Here is a 13937-nt window from a genome sequence, read left to right as displayed (position 1 = left end):
CCCACTTCTTCTTCTCTTTTTGAGGTGTTTGCGAAAGACGTGCGCTACCGCCATCTACAGCGCTAAGGGGACTTCATTGATTCTCAACCTCAGGACTCCGAAGGTCTCCTAACCAAGGTCTCCTAAGGGAGCGTTCACCCGACATAAAGTGGATACCGGAAAGGAAACAAAATGACGCTTCTTGTTAGATCCACTTTCTTTGAATCAAGTTTCCCTGCTGTCAGCCGAACCACAGCCATTCACAGCCCCACCCATTCAACATCATAACTGCAAATGACCATGAATTTCACTTTTATGAGACATTGAATTAAACTTCTGTCGTCAATGGCGTTTTGCTACGTCATCACGAGGCCGCAAGCACAAGGGAGGACAGGAGTTAGGATTATGGCAAGCGCCCCTGTCCACTGTAGCACCAGTAGCCATGGCCGTAGCCACATATGAGGTAAGGGAGGTCCGGACCTCCCTTATTTTTAGAGAAAATAATATTTTTCATACATGAAAAAGGGGAAAATCTTCTCCATGATCTGCCATTTTGAATTTCCAGAAATCTTTTCAGCTGCAAAACATACTGTAAACTGTGATCATACTAGTAAATATTAGTTCATTATTTAGCAAATATTCATGAAAAGACCAAAATTGGCAAAAGACAGCATAGTTTCAATGTGCAACATAGTTACAATAGATACTCCGGGCAACATCCTACACAGTGCACCTTTAAAATATTTCGGGGCGCTGCGCGTGCACTATGGACCTCCCTTATTTCAAATTCCTGGCTACGGCCATGCCAGTAGCAGCACACGAGGCATATGAGCCTCACCTGTGACCCCACGGCTGGGAAGGTGACGCCCTGCTCCCTCAGGTTCTTGATCATGGCCGACACCAGGCTGAGCTGCGGGTCGTTGCGGAAGTCCTCGGCCCACTCCACCATGAGAGCCTTCAGCTTCTCACACACCTTCGGATGACCCTGCAGGAGGCGTGAGGGAGCAGCAGAGACAAAAATCACCACTTCAACTGGCCAAAATGTACAGTGGAGATTTCCATTTGAGAAATGTTCAGGGGTGTGTGTGTGTGTGCGTGTGTGTGTGTGTGTGTGTGTGTGTGTGTGTGTGTGTGTGTGTGTGTGTGTGTGTGTATGTGAGAGAGAGACTAAGCGTTTACTGTATGTGTGTGTATGGGTGTGAGTAAATGAATGGCAATGTGTGTGGCAGCGATTGAGTGAGACATGAATACCTTGTTCAAGACATTGCTGACTTCACTAGCAAACTCCCTGGAGCACACCTCCAAGTGGAATATCTTGCCACAATTGGATACACACGCACCTAGTAGCTGAATGGCAAAATCAAGAATATCTTTGTTTACAATTCTGCAGAATAGTCATCAAATAAGGTAGATTAGTACAAGATGTTTAGAAATGCGATTTTAAAAACTCAATAAGAGGTGTATGTTTGCCTACAAACAGAAAATAACGCTGAACATTATACATGGTGTTACAACTGGAGTCTGTGCACAGACAACTTAAAAACTACCTCCCGGAGGTAGTTTCTAAGTTGTCTGTGCTCCCTGAATGTCAACTGCTTCTGGTGAAATATATGACAGTCAAAAAAATAATACATAGTCTGTCAACCGAGAAGCTATAATAACAAACATTGTGTTATAGGGTCTCCTTACTGTCAATGCTTGCATGGCTACATGAGGATCCTTGTGGTTGACTCTTCTCATTATAGACCGCAGGCATTCTTTTGGCCTTCAGAGGAGACAGACAGACAGCAAAGCAGCACTGAGTTCATCCATCCATTCTCGCCAGCCACAGTTATAACAGTCCTCTCTGCTCAGCTGCAAGACCCTATACTTACTTACCCTGTGCGCGACTGCCCGATCTTATCACAAATGTCCAATATGAGACCCCAGTCTTCTGCTGTGTTCATCTCACTGGTTGCTTTCTCTGGTGAACAACAAAAAACAAACATTGGGCACAGGGGTTTTCATAGTTGGTTTAAAAATGTATTTACTACAGCAATGTTATTCAGATGGAAGACGGACAGATTTGTTTTATTTACTTCTCCCGAATTATTTCTTTAACCTCTAAATAATATACAAATTAACTCTGAAGAAGAGGATATTAGAGGATGGCGTCTAACTCCTCCAACTCCCATTGTCATTGTGACAGCACTCCTCAGCACACAAGTGCACACTGCACACAATACAATTGCATTTATGCAATGGCGCCCCATGGGAGCAGTGCGGCGGGACGGTACCATGCTCAGGGTTAGGGGTACCTCAGTTATGTAGGAGGATAGGGGAGAGCACTGGTTAATTATTCCCCCCAACAACCTGGCGGGTCGGGAATTTCACCGGCAACCTCTGGGCTACAAGTCTGATGCCCTAACCGTTTACCCATGACTGTCTGTCTAAATAAGTGTTCTACGATAAATTCACAGTGATAATGTTGAACATAACAATGCTGATTCTTTATAAAAATATTAACAACACAGAGACACACAGTAAGCCACACAGTAAGCCACAAATGTGTGTCATTCTAAACACTGGCAGCTAGAAATGTTGCATGACTTTCTTACTCATCCCTTTACTCATATCACACACATACATTTTCCTAAACTATGCTACAAGTAGAGGCACGGAAAGATGTCATGACCAAGTAAGTTACTCCACAAAGGTGTTGATACAGCTCATATTGTAATTGCAACGGTCCTAGACGTACTATTTTGCACACAATAGCCTACCCCAGTACCCAGGTTGACAGGGGCTGTAGCAATTCCCTGCTGATAGCAATACCACCACCACCCCCCCTTCATGCAACCCATTGCCCCGAATGGGTTGTTACCCGATGTGCCCCCACCCAATTTTGAAGGGATGTGTCTACCCAAGCATCGTACTGTAGCACGATCGAGAGAGAACACATATTTGACTATTTGTACTAACGTACGTAGCAAGTGACCGTTCAGTACTCGATTCAAGACTAATTAATGTGTACAGTGTTGTTGAGCACTAAATTAAGGTGAACGCTGTATGTGGCACTAACAGCTGGTTTGCTAGCTAGCCTGTGTTGCTGAGTGTGACACATACACAAGCTGAACAACTACATTAGTTTCTGGTTACTGTTTGGCACTCTAAAACACTTCTTGAACCGGTAGTTGGTTAACAGGCTTATGGTGTAAAAAATAGCACACAGAGCTGAAATGCTAACTAGCTGTGTCGGTAACGCTGGTTATCACTGGAAGACAAGTGCAGCGTCATTGTGTCAATCTGCCCTGGCTGTTTATTCACTTGAGTCGAGGCTCGGTTGTCGTCAAACTGATAGTAGTTTGGATTAATAATGAATTTACAAAGCAGTCGTTTTGGTGGCAATTGGCTTTACTGACATTAGTGTTTCGCTGTCCTCGTAAAGAGACGTCCAGAGTGCGTAAGTGCCTGTGCTGGGCATTTCTTCACACGCTAACGTTAGCTAGTTACAATGGGCTAACGATGTATCAGTAGGTATTAGCATTAGACCACGGATGCGTTGCATTATCAGGGAGTGTGTACATGACCGCTTCATCACAAATAGGGCGTAATTCTGTCTCTGTATGGGAATACACACATCCTGACATGACAGATTCCACTCACATGAATACCCTTTACAGCCCCAGATTATTGCAACCACTAGTAAGTAAGCTAGTTGACAAAAACAGCCAACATTATAGCTGCTGTTAGCAAACTTACCAACATCTTGGTCAAAGGGGTTTGACGTGAAGAGAGGCATTGCCAAAACGAAAAAACAAAACAAAATAAGCAATCGAAGTCTGCTCTAACTGTTGCCTATTCCACCGTCAGCGCTTAGCAATAAATATACCCAGTTACATAGTATAAAAGTACCGCTACATCAACCCAAAGGAAAGCTATCTTCAGTCTCGGTTCCACCAATGCCTGACTCGGGTACCACTGAACTGTCACTCCGTCAACAACACTGAACAGCAATGTATCCTGGGAAATTGGGATGTGTTGTGATGGTTGTTGGTGTAGTTGTAAAATCACAACTAAACTGAACTCTAGTCAGTCTGTACGGTCCCTTCGTTATTAATGTAGCCTAATCACAATAAGGAGGGGTATTGTGATCAATGATAAGGTCAGCGAAAAAAGAAAAGAACGCTCATGATAATCAGGTGACTTGATCACATGACATTCTACTTCACGCAATTTTCACCCTTATCCAGACCATATGACTTAGTTGGTGTAGAGGTGTCAAACTCTTTTGGTTGAGGGGCCTTTGTAATGGGCTAAATATATTAGGCCTACTTATTTTGGACATTCTTTTCCCCCTCTCTACAAGTCTGGGGCTGCTGGGTGCATCCAGACCCTGGGTTTGACACCCCTGGCATTACTAAATTAAATATTATAAATTAAAATAATAGGCCTATCCTGCATCCCAGACAGACCTGCAAATTAGTTTATAATTAAATGTTGAAATTGATAAGTAGAATGTGACAGCAAAATATGACAAATATATTGGCTTATGCAAAATTAATGCATAGGCTATCAATAATTGACCAATCTTGATGTTCCCTGGCAAATTGCACTGTACTGTAGGCTGTAGCCTAAGTAGGCTACAGCCCCACTTGTGGGTGGCAGGCCATATGTCTGTAGGCGTAGCTAGCTAAGCGTGTGCATATTCACATTTGTGGCCGGATGCACATTTTTGTTGGGTTTAGGAGGTGCTCCTCCAGTAGGCCAACCTCCTTGGACAAAGGAGAAGCAATCATGCTGCTTTTGTATGCCCCTCTCCTGCTGTTGGCCTGTGTCATACATGCACTGCACTGGGAGACACAGTTTCTTGCCATATCGTTGCATGGATGCGACAGTAAGCGACAGTAAGTGGGCTACAACAAATGTGACCAAGATGTCAGTCAGAGAGGATGAGAGAAAATGGTCTGTGGACACCACCTGTACAAGTTAGTACAACCAGTGCTGCTTCCTAATTGAATAGACTGATTTCATAGAAATATGATTGACTTATAGAGTTGCATTTTTCTGGAGTTCCCGTCATTGAGCAGTGTTTCAGAGGGTTCATGAAGTAAACAGATAGAAAGGTTGTTGATTTGTCTTAAATGTAGATGTCAAAATAACAGCACTTAACCCATTTACGCCTAAGGCACCTGCAAAAAAGGGTGCTGAATGCCTGAAAAGCTGCCCTCAGCCTATAAAATCCTAAATATCTCAGCTTCTGAAGCACATAAAAATATGCACTAAGTTGCATTTAAACACTAAGGCCTGCATCTTTCATTAGAATGTGTTCATTCATCTCAAACAAGCTGAGATTTTTAATGAAGTTGTCTAAAATCTCATGATCCTGAATGTTGCGTAATGCAGCTCCAGGCGCCAGGGCCAATGTTGCGCAACGCTACATCAGGCATCAATGGGTTAATAGTCACTTAGTCACTTCATAAATTCAGAGTTTGAATGTCGGGCATTTATGAAAGACGAATTTCTTCAAAAAATGTTGTAATGACATTGCATTCCTCCACTGGCACACACAGGAGCAACAGCAGGCTTCAGTGAAGCGTTAGATTAGAAAGCAATCTGTTTACAGAAAACAATTTGTCTACAGGCTGAAGTTGTCAACAAAGCAATAGAACTATCTTCCAAAGCAAATTGTGATGCTCGCTGAATGTGGCTTAAGCCAACAAATGACAGGTCACAGGAATGCAAGCCATTTGATGCCAGTGCTGTTTCTCTGGACATACACATCAATATTGTATAACTGGATCTATGGGGACTAGGTAGCCCAGTGGGTTAAAAGGTGTGTGTGTGTGTGTGTGTGTGTGTGTGTGTGTGTGTGTGTGTGTGTGTGTGTGTGTGTGTGTGTGTGTGTGTGTGTGTGTGTGTGTGTGTGTTGACATATGCACATGCCAGCATGCATGCCAGAGTTACTGCAGGTCAAGGACCCCTGTCCAAAGTCTGTCCAAAGATTGACAGCCTCTATAGACTTTACATGTTGTATGTCTCTTTGTGGTGGGCTGAAAACAGCGTTTGCAGTAGGCCACATGTGGATTCTGAAATCAAATATGTGAGGTTGACTATGTCTGTGGATTCATGCTTCCCTTCAAAGACCAGCTGTGAAGATTCTCTCCCATCCAGGTCACCTTAGTCCAACAACTTTACTTGCAGTTTCTTTTGTAGCTTGTCCAAAAAGTCCAATTGCCTACAACTACAGTTGCTTGATCTTAAGAGACTGTTTTCACTAAAGGGAACTTAACTTTTGAGAGGTTTATTTCTCCCTAAACTGAAATAAAAACAAAAACAAAGACAGCTTACGTGACAACCTGCAAACCATTACCTGACAAGAAACCATGCAAAATACTTGCAGGCTTTACAAAAAAAGTTCAATTTCACGCCTTCCCAAAGGAGTACCTTGGCTAGAGCCTACCATGTCCAAAGGCTTTCAGTCATCTTAATCACCAGACCTAGATACCATTGAAGGGCTGACCAACCCTACATTTCAGGGCTAGGTCATTTTTAAACAGAAATTAAGACTAATCTGTTTGGGTCTCCATCAGATAGGCTCAAGGCCCAGGTGTACAGTTGATCAGTGGTGTCAATCCTACTTCAAAAAGCATACAAAACATGCCACATCATATCCAGAAGCAGGCAGAATGAGGGCTGGATTTTCACTTAAGACAGAATTGCTCATTTGGTGGTAAATCCTTCATGAGCATGTAACGGAGGCTAACTAGCAGAGGTTCAAGATGACCTCCGTCACAGTGGTGCCGTTCGACCCGGATTGGGAGTGAGGTTTAAGGGAGAGTGTAACGGAGGCTAACTAGCAGAGTTGGCGTGGAACGTTGGTAAAATCTCCCTCCGATAGCCTCACACAGTCTCGTGCCATTGGGCAGAGAGACTAGTCTCTTGGCCCAGCAGAATCGTACTGTGTCTCCCATTGCCGGACCGTAGTTGACGAGGTCGCAGGTTCGATCCCCGAGGGGGGTGAACAGGTGCAAGATGACCTCCGTCACAAGCACATGACAATAGAAATGGCACATAGAAAACCAATGGTGAAATCATAGAAACAGTACAGTTGGGTCGCCTACTCCTCTCTACCCTACTCTACTCCTACTCAGTTGATTGATGACCTTCTAGAACAGTGGTGCACTCATACCAGTAGAAGTATACTATGATTAATTAGACATTTCTGGACAAGTTCCTTACCAAGGCCCGAAGCTTACATAGGTGGCAGAATTTCATGCACAGGTCATTGAACAGAAACAGTGAGGATGACTAGTATATCAATATACAGTATTCCAAGAGATCAGTGTTTCTGTCCATAATTGTCTTTTTCATGTGTGAACAGTAGGCCTACATGAGAGAAGGACAGAGAATCGTACTGCTTGATTATACTTTAGGGCAGGTGAGTGAAAAGGTGAAAGACCACAACGACCCAAACGTAAAACATTTTCCATTTTATTTATAAACTGAGGATGTAGACTGAATCCATCTGCACCTGATTAACTGCTGAAAAAGAACAACTCTAGAGCACACAGAAATGTACCTGAGGCCAACATCATGACGGGTCTGAAAAGGTCAATTACACCATTTTATCTAAAAGTAATTATAGCTACACAAACCAAAATACTGTAAATCAGACACATAGAAAAATATCGAGAAAATGACAACTATATTTAAGGTTAAACAAAACAACATTTCAGTATGGTGACATATAGGCCTATAGGTATATGTGTCAGAACATATGGTTACTTTATACTTTGGCCACTAAATATAAAGGTCATGTTGAATCCAAAGAATAAAAAAATTGTTTTCCTAACAGCAATTTTGCTTACCTTGATTCGATCACATTGCGATTGCTTAAATCATTGGGGTGATTCATAGCTTATGGCATCAATAGCTTAGTTTTATGGATGCAATTAAATATACTGCAAAGCCTCTTTATTGCACTGGAACGTAAGACTTGACTGCTAAATATGACCTTATGCATTATGTGTTTTTACCTGTGGAATGTATAGAATGTAGTCTATGTTTGTAAAGTATTTACACTCATGGTTACAGTACATTTCAACATTTTTCACTTTAAAAATCTTTTTTTTTCTTCAAAAAAAGGAGTTGGACATTTTACATGGCCAGTTGTCAGTGTACCTAGTGACAGGCAGCCTAATACATTTTGTCTGCACATATAAAAATATAGGAGTTTTGCTGAGGTGCTCACAATCCTGTCTGTCAGGTTAAAAGTGTCTTTTGGCACAGTAACACTGGCACTATCTCTGTGGGGAGAGTGATGAGAGACATCTTGGGAACTTAGTCTCTGCGATTGCCATATCCCATGGCATCCTTACTGTGGAATGGATGCTATAAAACTGGTTCCACTGGTTCTGTGGAGAGGATGGACAGACAGACAATCAATCAATCAATCAATCAATCAATCAATCAATCAATCAATCAATATACACACACACACATACACACTTACATACATACATACCTACTGTACATATGTACTTATGCACATACATAGATGTACAGTATGTTGTGTGCTGTATGGTGAATATATGTGCAATGATGTGTGGAATGTCTGTATGTTTTTTTAGTATTGAATGCTCCTGGACACTTAATTTCCCTCGGGATTAATACATGATACTCTACTCTCTACTCTACTCTACTCTACTCTACTCTACTCTACCCTACTCTACTCTACTCTACTCTACATACATATGTAAATAATACATACATACAGTACATACATACATTCATACATACATACATACATACCTGGAGAGAATCATATAATCATATTAATTAAACAATATACGCATAAGGCAAAATACTATCATGCTTTACCTACCCTCAATGTCCTTTTCACAGACGAACCCAATTCGGTCAGTGCAGAAGAAATCATTCCAGTTGGCTTCATGTATCAGTCCAGCGCAGTCCTCCCCTTCCTCGTGGCCATGGTTCCAGTTGTCTGGCTGGCCTGGTTTCCATTTTCTGCAAATTAGATTCAACAAACACGATAGCAATGCAGACTGCATCAGAGACGACCATCCATAAATAATGTTAATACCACATGCTGGGACATCCCAGCGCATAACTGAATTCCTTCCTTTGCTGGGATACACTGAAATCACTGAAGTAAGTAAGTTGGTTAGGTAAGTTAACTGTAATCTAGCTTGATTTGACAACTTTACAGCCTGAATGGTTACATTTGCCATGGAATTAAAAGAGCTGTATGCAAATTTGAGGATGACTCACTTGAATGTTAGTTCGCTCCCATCAACCCATCTCCAATCGTTTTCGTGTTCGCTATCCGTTAGGCCAAGCCAGAAGTACCCCTTGCCTGCAATCTGCTTTCGTATCCATTGCTAAAGGAAAATATCTCAATTACAATTCACGCTACAGAATGTAATAACATATTTACAATATAATAGTAACACTCCAACTCAATTCTAAAAGTCAACATTACAGTATGCTTTACCTGTTCTTCATTGCCATTAATAATTAGCATGCTAGAGGATTTGTTAGTGCACAGTGCTCTCGTCTCATCAAAGTTCAGTCTCTCTGCAACCGATGAGAAATAGTAGCATTTGTCTTGGAAGTTCTTCCATTGTAGTGGACAACCTGGCAACCACAAAAAGAACAACAATGGTTTACTGTTTACTCTAGGTAGAGACATTTCCTGTGTTCATGATTCATGAGTATATTCTACATTTTGCTGATGTTTTTCACTAAACACATTACATTTACATCACTTTCACAACAATGTCCTTCAGGAATGTGCATGTGACTGGAAAATACCAAAGGAACATTTGCCCTGGACAGCAAACGTCTAGTAACGACAGAGATTCTTTAAGTATATAGAGATATGCAAATGTAATAGGTTGCTATGGGCACCTAACATGACCAGGTTCCGGTCTGCCTATAGGGGCGTGTCATAATACTCCTAGCATTGAATAGAACAGTCCTTAGGTCTGCCTAGGTCTGCCTAAAGGGGGATTTCCCCCCCTCCCCCTTGCAATAATAGAACCCGGAAACAATGGGCCAATGGAAACTCTCTCTCTCTACTCTCTCTGGTAACGACCTCCAGATTCATTATTACTAACGATATTTCTATGCTTACCAGGCACTTCTGTAGGGTCCGGCGCCTTGACTTGCTGTGGCCCAACTGGTACAGCTGGTCCAACTGGTACTGGTACTGGCACTGGTACTGGTCCAACGGCTGGTCCAACAACTGGTAATCCAGGCAACCCAGGAAGTCCGGGTGGTCCGGGAGGTCCGATTGGGCCCACTGGTCCGCGCGGGCCCTCTGCCCCTTCAGCGCCGGCTGGGCCTCGAGGGCCCTGTGGCCCTTGCGCCCCCTGAGGTCCTGGCTGTCCGTCTCTACCTGGCAACCCGGCTGAACCCGGCTCGCCCTTCTCCCCAGGTGGTCCAGCACGGCCTCCTGATCCCCTGGAGCCCTTAGCTCCTGGTGCTCCCCTGGATCCAGCTGACCCTTTGAGTCCTGGTACGCCTGGCAGTCCAGGGGGACCTCTTTCTCCCTTCACGCCGGGCGGCCCTGATATTCCCTTGTCCCCAATGTCACCTTTCACACCTTGCTTTCCTACTGGTCCCTGAGGTCCTTTGTCTCCCCGTGGGCCCCTTGGTCCAGGTGGGCCTGGAATGAGCCAAAAAAGGCATATTTATAATGTAAGTAAGAGTAAGTAAGAGTAACTTTATTAATCCCCAGGGGAAATTAAGGGTAACGGCAGCTGCCTTGGGCAGCGCTCCAACATTACAAGTACACTTTACATTGGGTAAGGATGAGGAGAAAACATTCCCATGGCTCTACATTATGACAAGTTACAACATCAAGACATAGGACAAATGCAAACCAATCAACAAGCACACGTATCTTTCATCTCATCTCATACACTATAGTATATACAGTACGTTATATACTCAATATTTGTCTGTACATATGAAAAGTTCAGATGCAAAACTCCCTAACTGCCTTTCCAGAAACATTCATTTGTATGTAATACTAATCTATAAAAATTGCATATTTTTAAATTTTATTTATGTAATTTAAATATTTATATGTATTATCAAGTACATTAATTTAAACCAAACCAAACAGGGTTCCCTAAAAAATGTAGAAGTGCAGGTCTTCAGAAATGGAGTTAGGGGGTTTTGCATCTGAGCTCTCCATATTACTTTCAACAACAAGCCCCTGTGGTTACTTCACCTTGGAGGATGGTGAAGTTGGTGATGAGCTGTGTGTGCTTGGTGTCCACCAGCTTCATCTCCTCCATGACCATGGAGAGGCTGCCCACCTCCTTGTCCAGCCTGGCCGCCAAGTCGTCCTGCTGGGCTCGGAGCTCGGCGCCGTCGGCCCGGGCCTCCACCAGGCTGCTGTTCAGCCCCAGCAGCAGGTCCGAGTGGCGCGTCACCTGCTCCGTGCAGGACCTCATCCCGTTCAGCTCGGTGCTGATGGCCCGGAGCAGCTGCGTGGTGAAGCTCACGTTGCCGGTCACGCGGTCCATGTCGTTCTCGTGACCGTCCAGGCGCGCCTCCAGCCTGTCGAACTTGGAGGAGGTGATGTTGTCGTGGTCCCTCTGGCGGTCCATGAGCTCCCGCAAGCTCTGGTCGTGACCCTCGGTGATCGACGAGGCGTTCTGGACCTGCTCCGACAGCGTGCTCAGCTGCGAGCCCATGTCGTCCAGCGCCTCGCTGTTCGAGCGCACCAGGGCCGAGTTGTTGGCCGCCAGCGCCTGCAGGTTCTGCACTTTCTCCCGCAGCCAGTCGGTGTCCGCCTTGCTCTGGCGCGCCGTCTGCTGCAGGCCCTGGTAGTCGTTCTTCAGCTTCTGCACGGCCTGGCTGGTGTCCTCCACCGACTTCTGCAGGTAGCTGATGGTGCTCCTCTGCTGCGCCTGCGTGATGTTCAGGGCGGCGATGGTGACGGTGGCGCGGCTCTGCTCCGTGCTCTGCACCTGCAGTCCCGTGTGCAGGCGCTCCGTGTCCGCCTTCAGCGCGTTGATCAGGTCGCTGTACGCGGTCAGCGTGCTGTTCACGCTGCGGATGGTGTTGACGTTGCTGTCCAGCAGGCCGCGCAGCGTGATGTGCCCGTTGTGCACGTCCTCGCCCACCTCGCGCAGCTCGTCCAGGGCCGCCTGGTTACTAGTGGCTCTAAGAGCAATGTCATTCACCTGTCGCTGCAAGTTCTGGATTTCCGACTTGAACGTCAGCAGCTCGCTTGTGGCGTTTTCGGTTTTCTCGTCGGTTTGGTCATCTGCGTGGGGAGTGGAAGTGAGTAAAACGTGTTTGGTTGATGGAGCAGACCCCCTTTTTTGTTCCTTCATAAACATGGACAACACTGGTGTCGTGTAGACAGATACAACTTACCAAGTTTCTTTAGGTCTGTCTCCACAGCTACAATCTTCCCTCCGTAACTCGCCATGCCTTCCGATACATTGTCCATCCTTTCCACCACTGTGGGAAAACATGGTATTTCAGTCCAAATAGTTTGTGAGTAAAACATTGACAAGGCAAAAAGCATTTTTGGATAATGCAGACTCTATGTTGAACAGGTCTGTCAGGAACTCCTAGTATACACACCTCTACACACACACACACACACACACACACACACACACACACACACACACACACACACACACACACACACACACACACACACACACACACACACACACACACACACACACACACACACACACACACACACACACAGGAAATAGACAACACTTAATTTCCTCAGGAATGCAGAGTGGGTCCTGAGGGGTCTGTGACCGTCTGCGTGTCTCCTGAGCCCACAGTGGTGATTCCCGCCAGTCTCGCTGGCACCACCGCTGCTTTACATGCATTTTTCTGCCAACATGGAAGCCATACCTCAAAGCAATCTATGGGGTGGAATGTAACTATAGCTCTTAGGGCCATTCTGCTGACAGCAGCCCTATTTTTTTATGGATTGCAGCTGTGATGTTTAAGGCGAGATACAAGCAACTCTGACACTGTGCATCTGTACAGAGATGTGTAGCAGCAAGTGGGATAGACGCCGTGCCACATAATGAACACTAGAGGGTGCTAGAACAGTGGAATTTCTTATTTCTACGATTCTAAGATTAGCGTGCATGTACACTGGGTTCTATTAACTTTGACTAAAAATAGCTCTTTAGGCTAGCCCTACACCACACATTCCAAGTGCCCTATCATGCTTTGACATAGTATCTTGGGTACAATCATACTTTATACAGCGCAGCGTAGACCCTTGTTAAGATGTCGAGCTGTCTGATTTATTTCCCATGTGTATTTCCCGTTACCCCATTCGTTTTTAAATTTAAATGCTTTGGGAAATCCAGACGAGGCTCACAAACATTCATGCATGGTTCCAAGTGTTTTTGTTCTGAGTCGTACTTGTGTAACCAAACACAAAACAATAACATGCGCTGAGAAGAAACATAACACTGAGGTCCATTTCAAAGAGTGGATGCGCAGCCTCACCCTGGGGAAGAGGCGGTGGGAGACCAGACCACCTCCCCCAGCCTCTCTCTCTCTCTCTCTCTCTCTCTCTCTTTCTTTCTTTCTTTCTTTCTTTCTTTCTTTCTTTCTTTCTTTCTTTCTTTCTCTCTCTCTCTCTGTCTGTCTGTCTGTCTGTCTGTCTGTCTGTCTCTGTCTGTCTGTCTCTCTCTCTCTCTTTCTCTCTCTCTCTCACACACACACACACACACACACACACACACACACACACACACACACACACACACACACACACACACACACACACACACACACACACACACACACACACACAGAGCGTTGAATAATAAAGGGTTCTATTTTAAACTATTTTGAACTGAGTACCAAACCAGGTCAGTACCATGACACCTACAATCTATTTACACATTACAAATATAATCAATTTGCATTGCATATAAATTTGC

The 13937-nt window shown here is 44.5% G+C and overlaps 1 protein-coding gene across 1 annotated transcript in view; it reads right to left on the bottom strand.

The window, feature by feature from the left end:
- The window catches only part of colec12 (collectin sub-family member 12), a 44634-nt gene that overhangs the window by 7731 nt on the left and 22966 nt on the right, over positions 1-13937 (bottom strand). The window contains exons 4-14 of the mRNA XM_063219169.1: positions 12379-12465; positions 11222-12265; positions 10118-10651; positions 9476-9618; positions 9253-9362; positions 8910-8988; positions 3721-3805; positions 1858-1942; positions 1669-1744; positions 1231-1326; positions 818-964 (exon numbers count right to left, since the gene is read on the bottom strand). Of these exons, the coding sequence (XP_063075239.1) occupies positions 818-964; positions 1231-1326; positions 1669-1744; positions 1858-1942; positions 3721-3805; positions 8910-8988; positions 9253-9362; positions 9476-9618; positions 10118-10651; positions 11222-12265; positions 12379-12465 (2486 nt within the window). The remainder of the gene's footprint in view (positions 1-817; positions 965-1230; positions 1327-1668; positions 1745-1857; positions 1943-3720; positions 3806-8909; positions 8989-9252; positions 9363-9475; positions 9619-10117; positions 10652-11221; positions 12266-12378; positions 12466-13937) is intronic.

The sequence above is a fragment of the Engraulis encrasicolus genome, chromosome 16, assembly GCF_034702125.1.
Source record: "Engraulis encrasicolus isolate BLACKSEA-1 chromosome 16, IST_EnEncr_1.0, whole genome shotgun sequence".
In the NCBI taxonomy this organism is placed as follows: domain Eukaryota; kingdom Metazoa; phylum Chordata; class Actinopteri; order Clupeiformes; family Engraulidae; genus Engraulis; species Engraulis encrasicolus.
The sequence above is the reverse complement of the archived record's forward strand: the minus strand, read 5'-3'. Positions and strand labels throughout refer to the sequence as shown.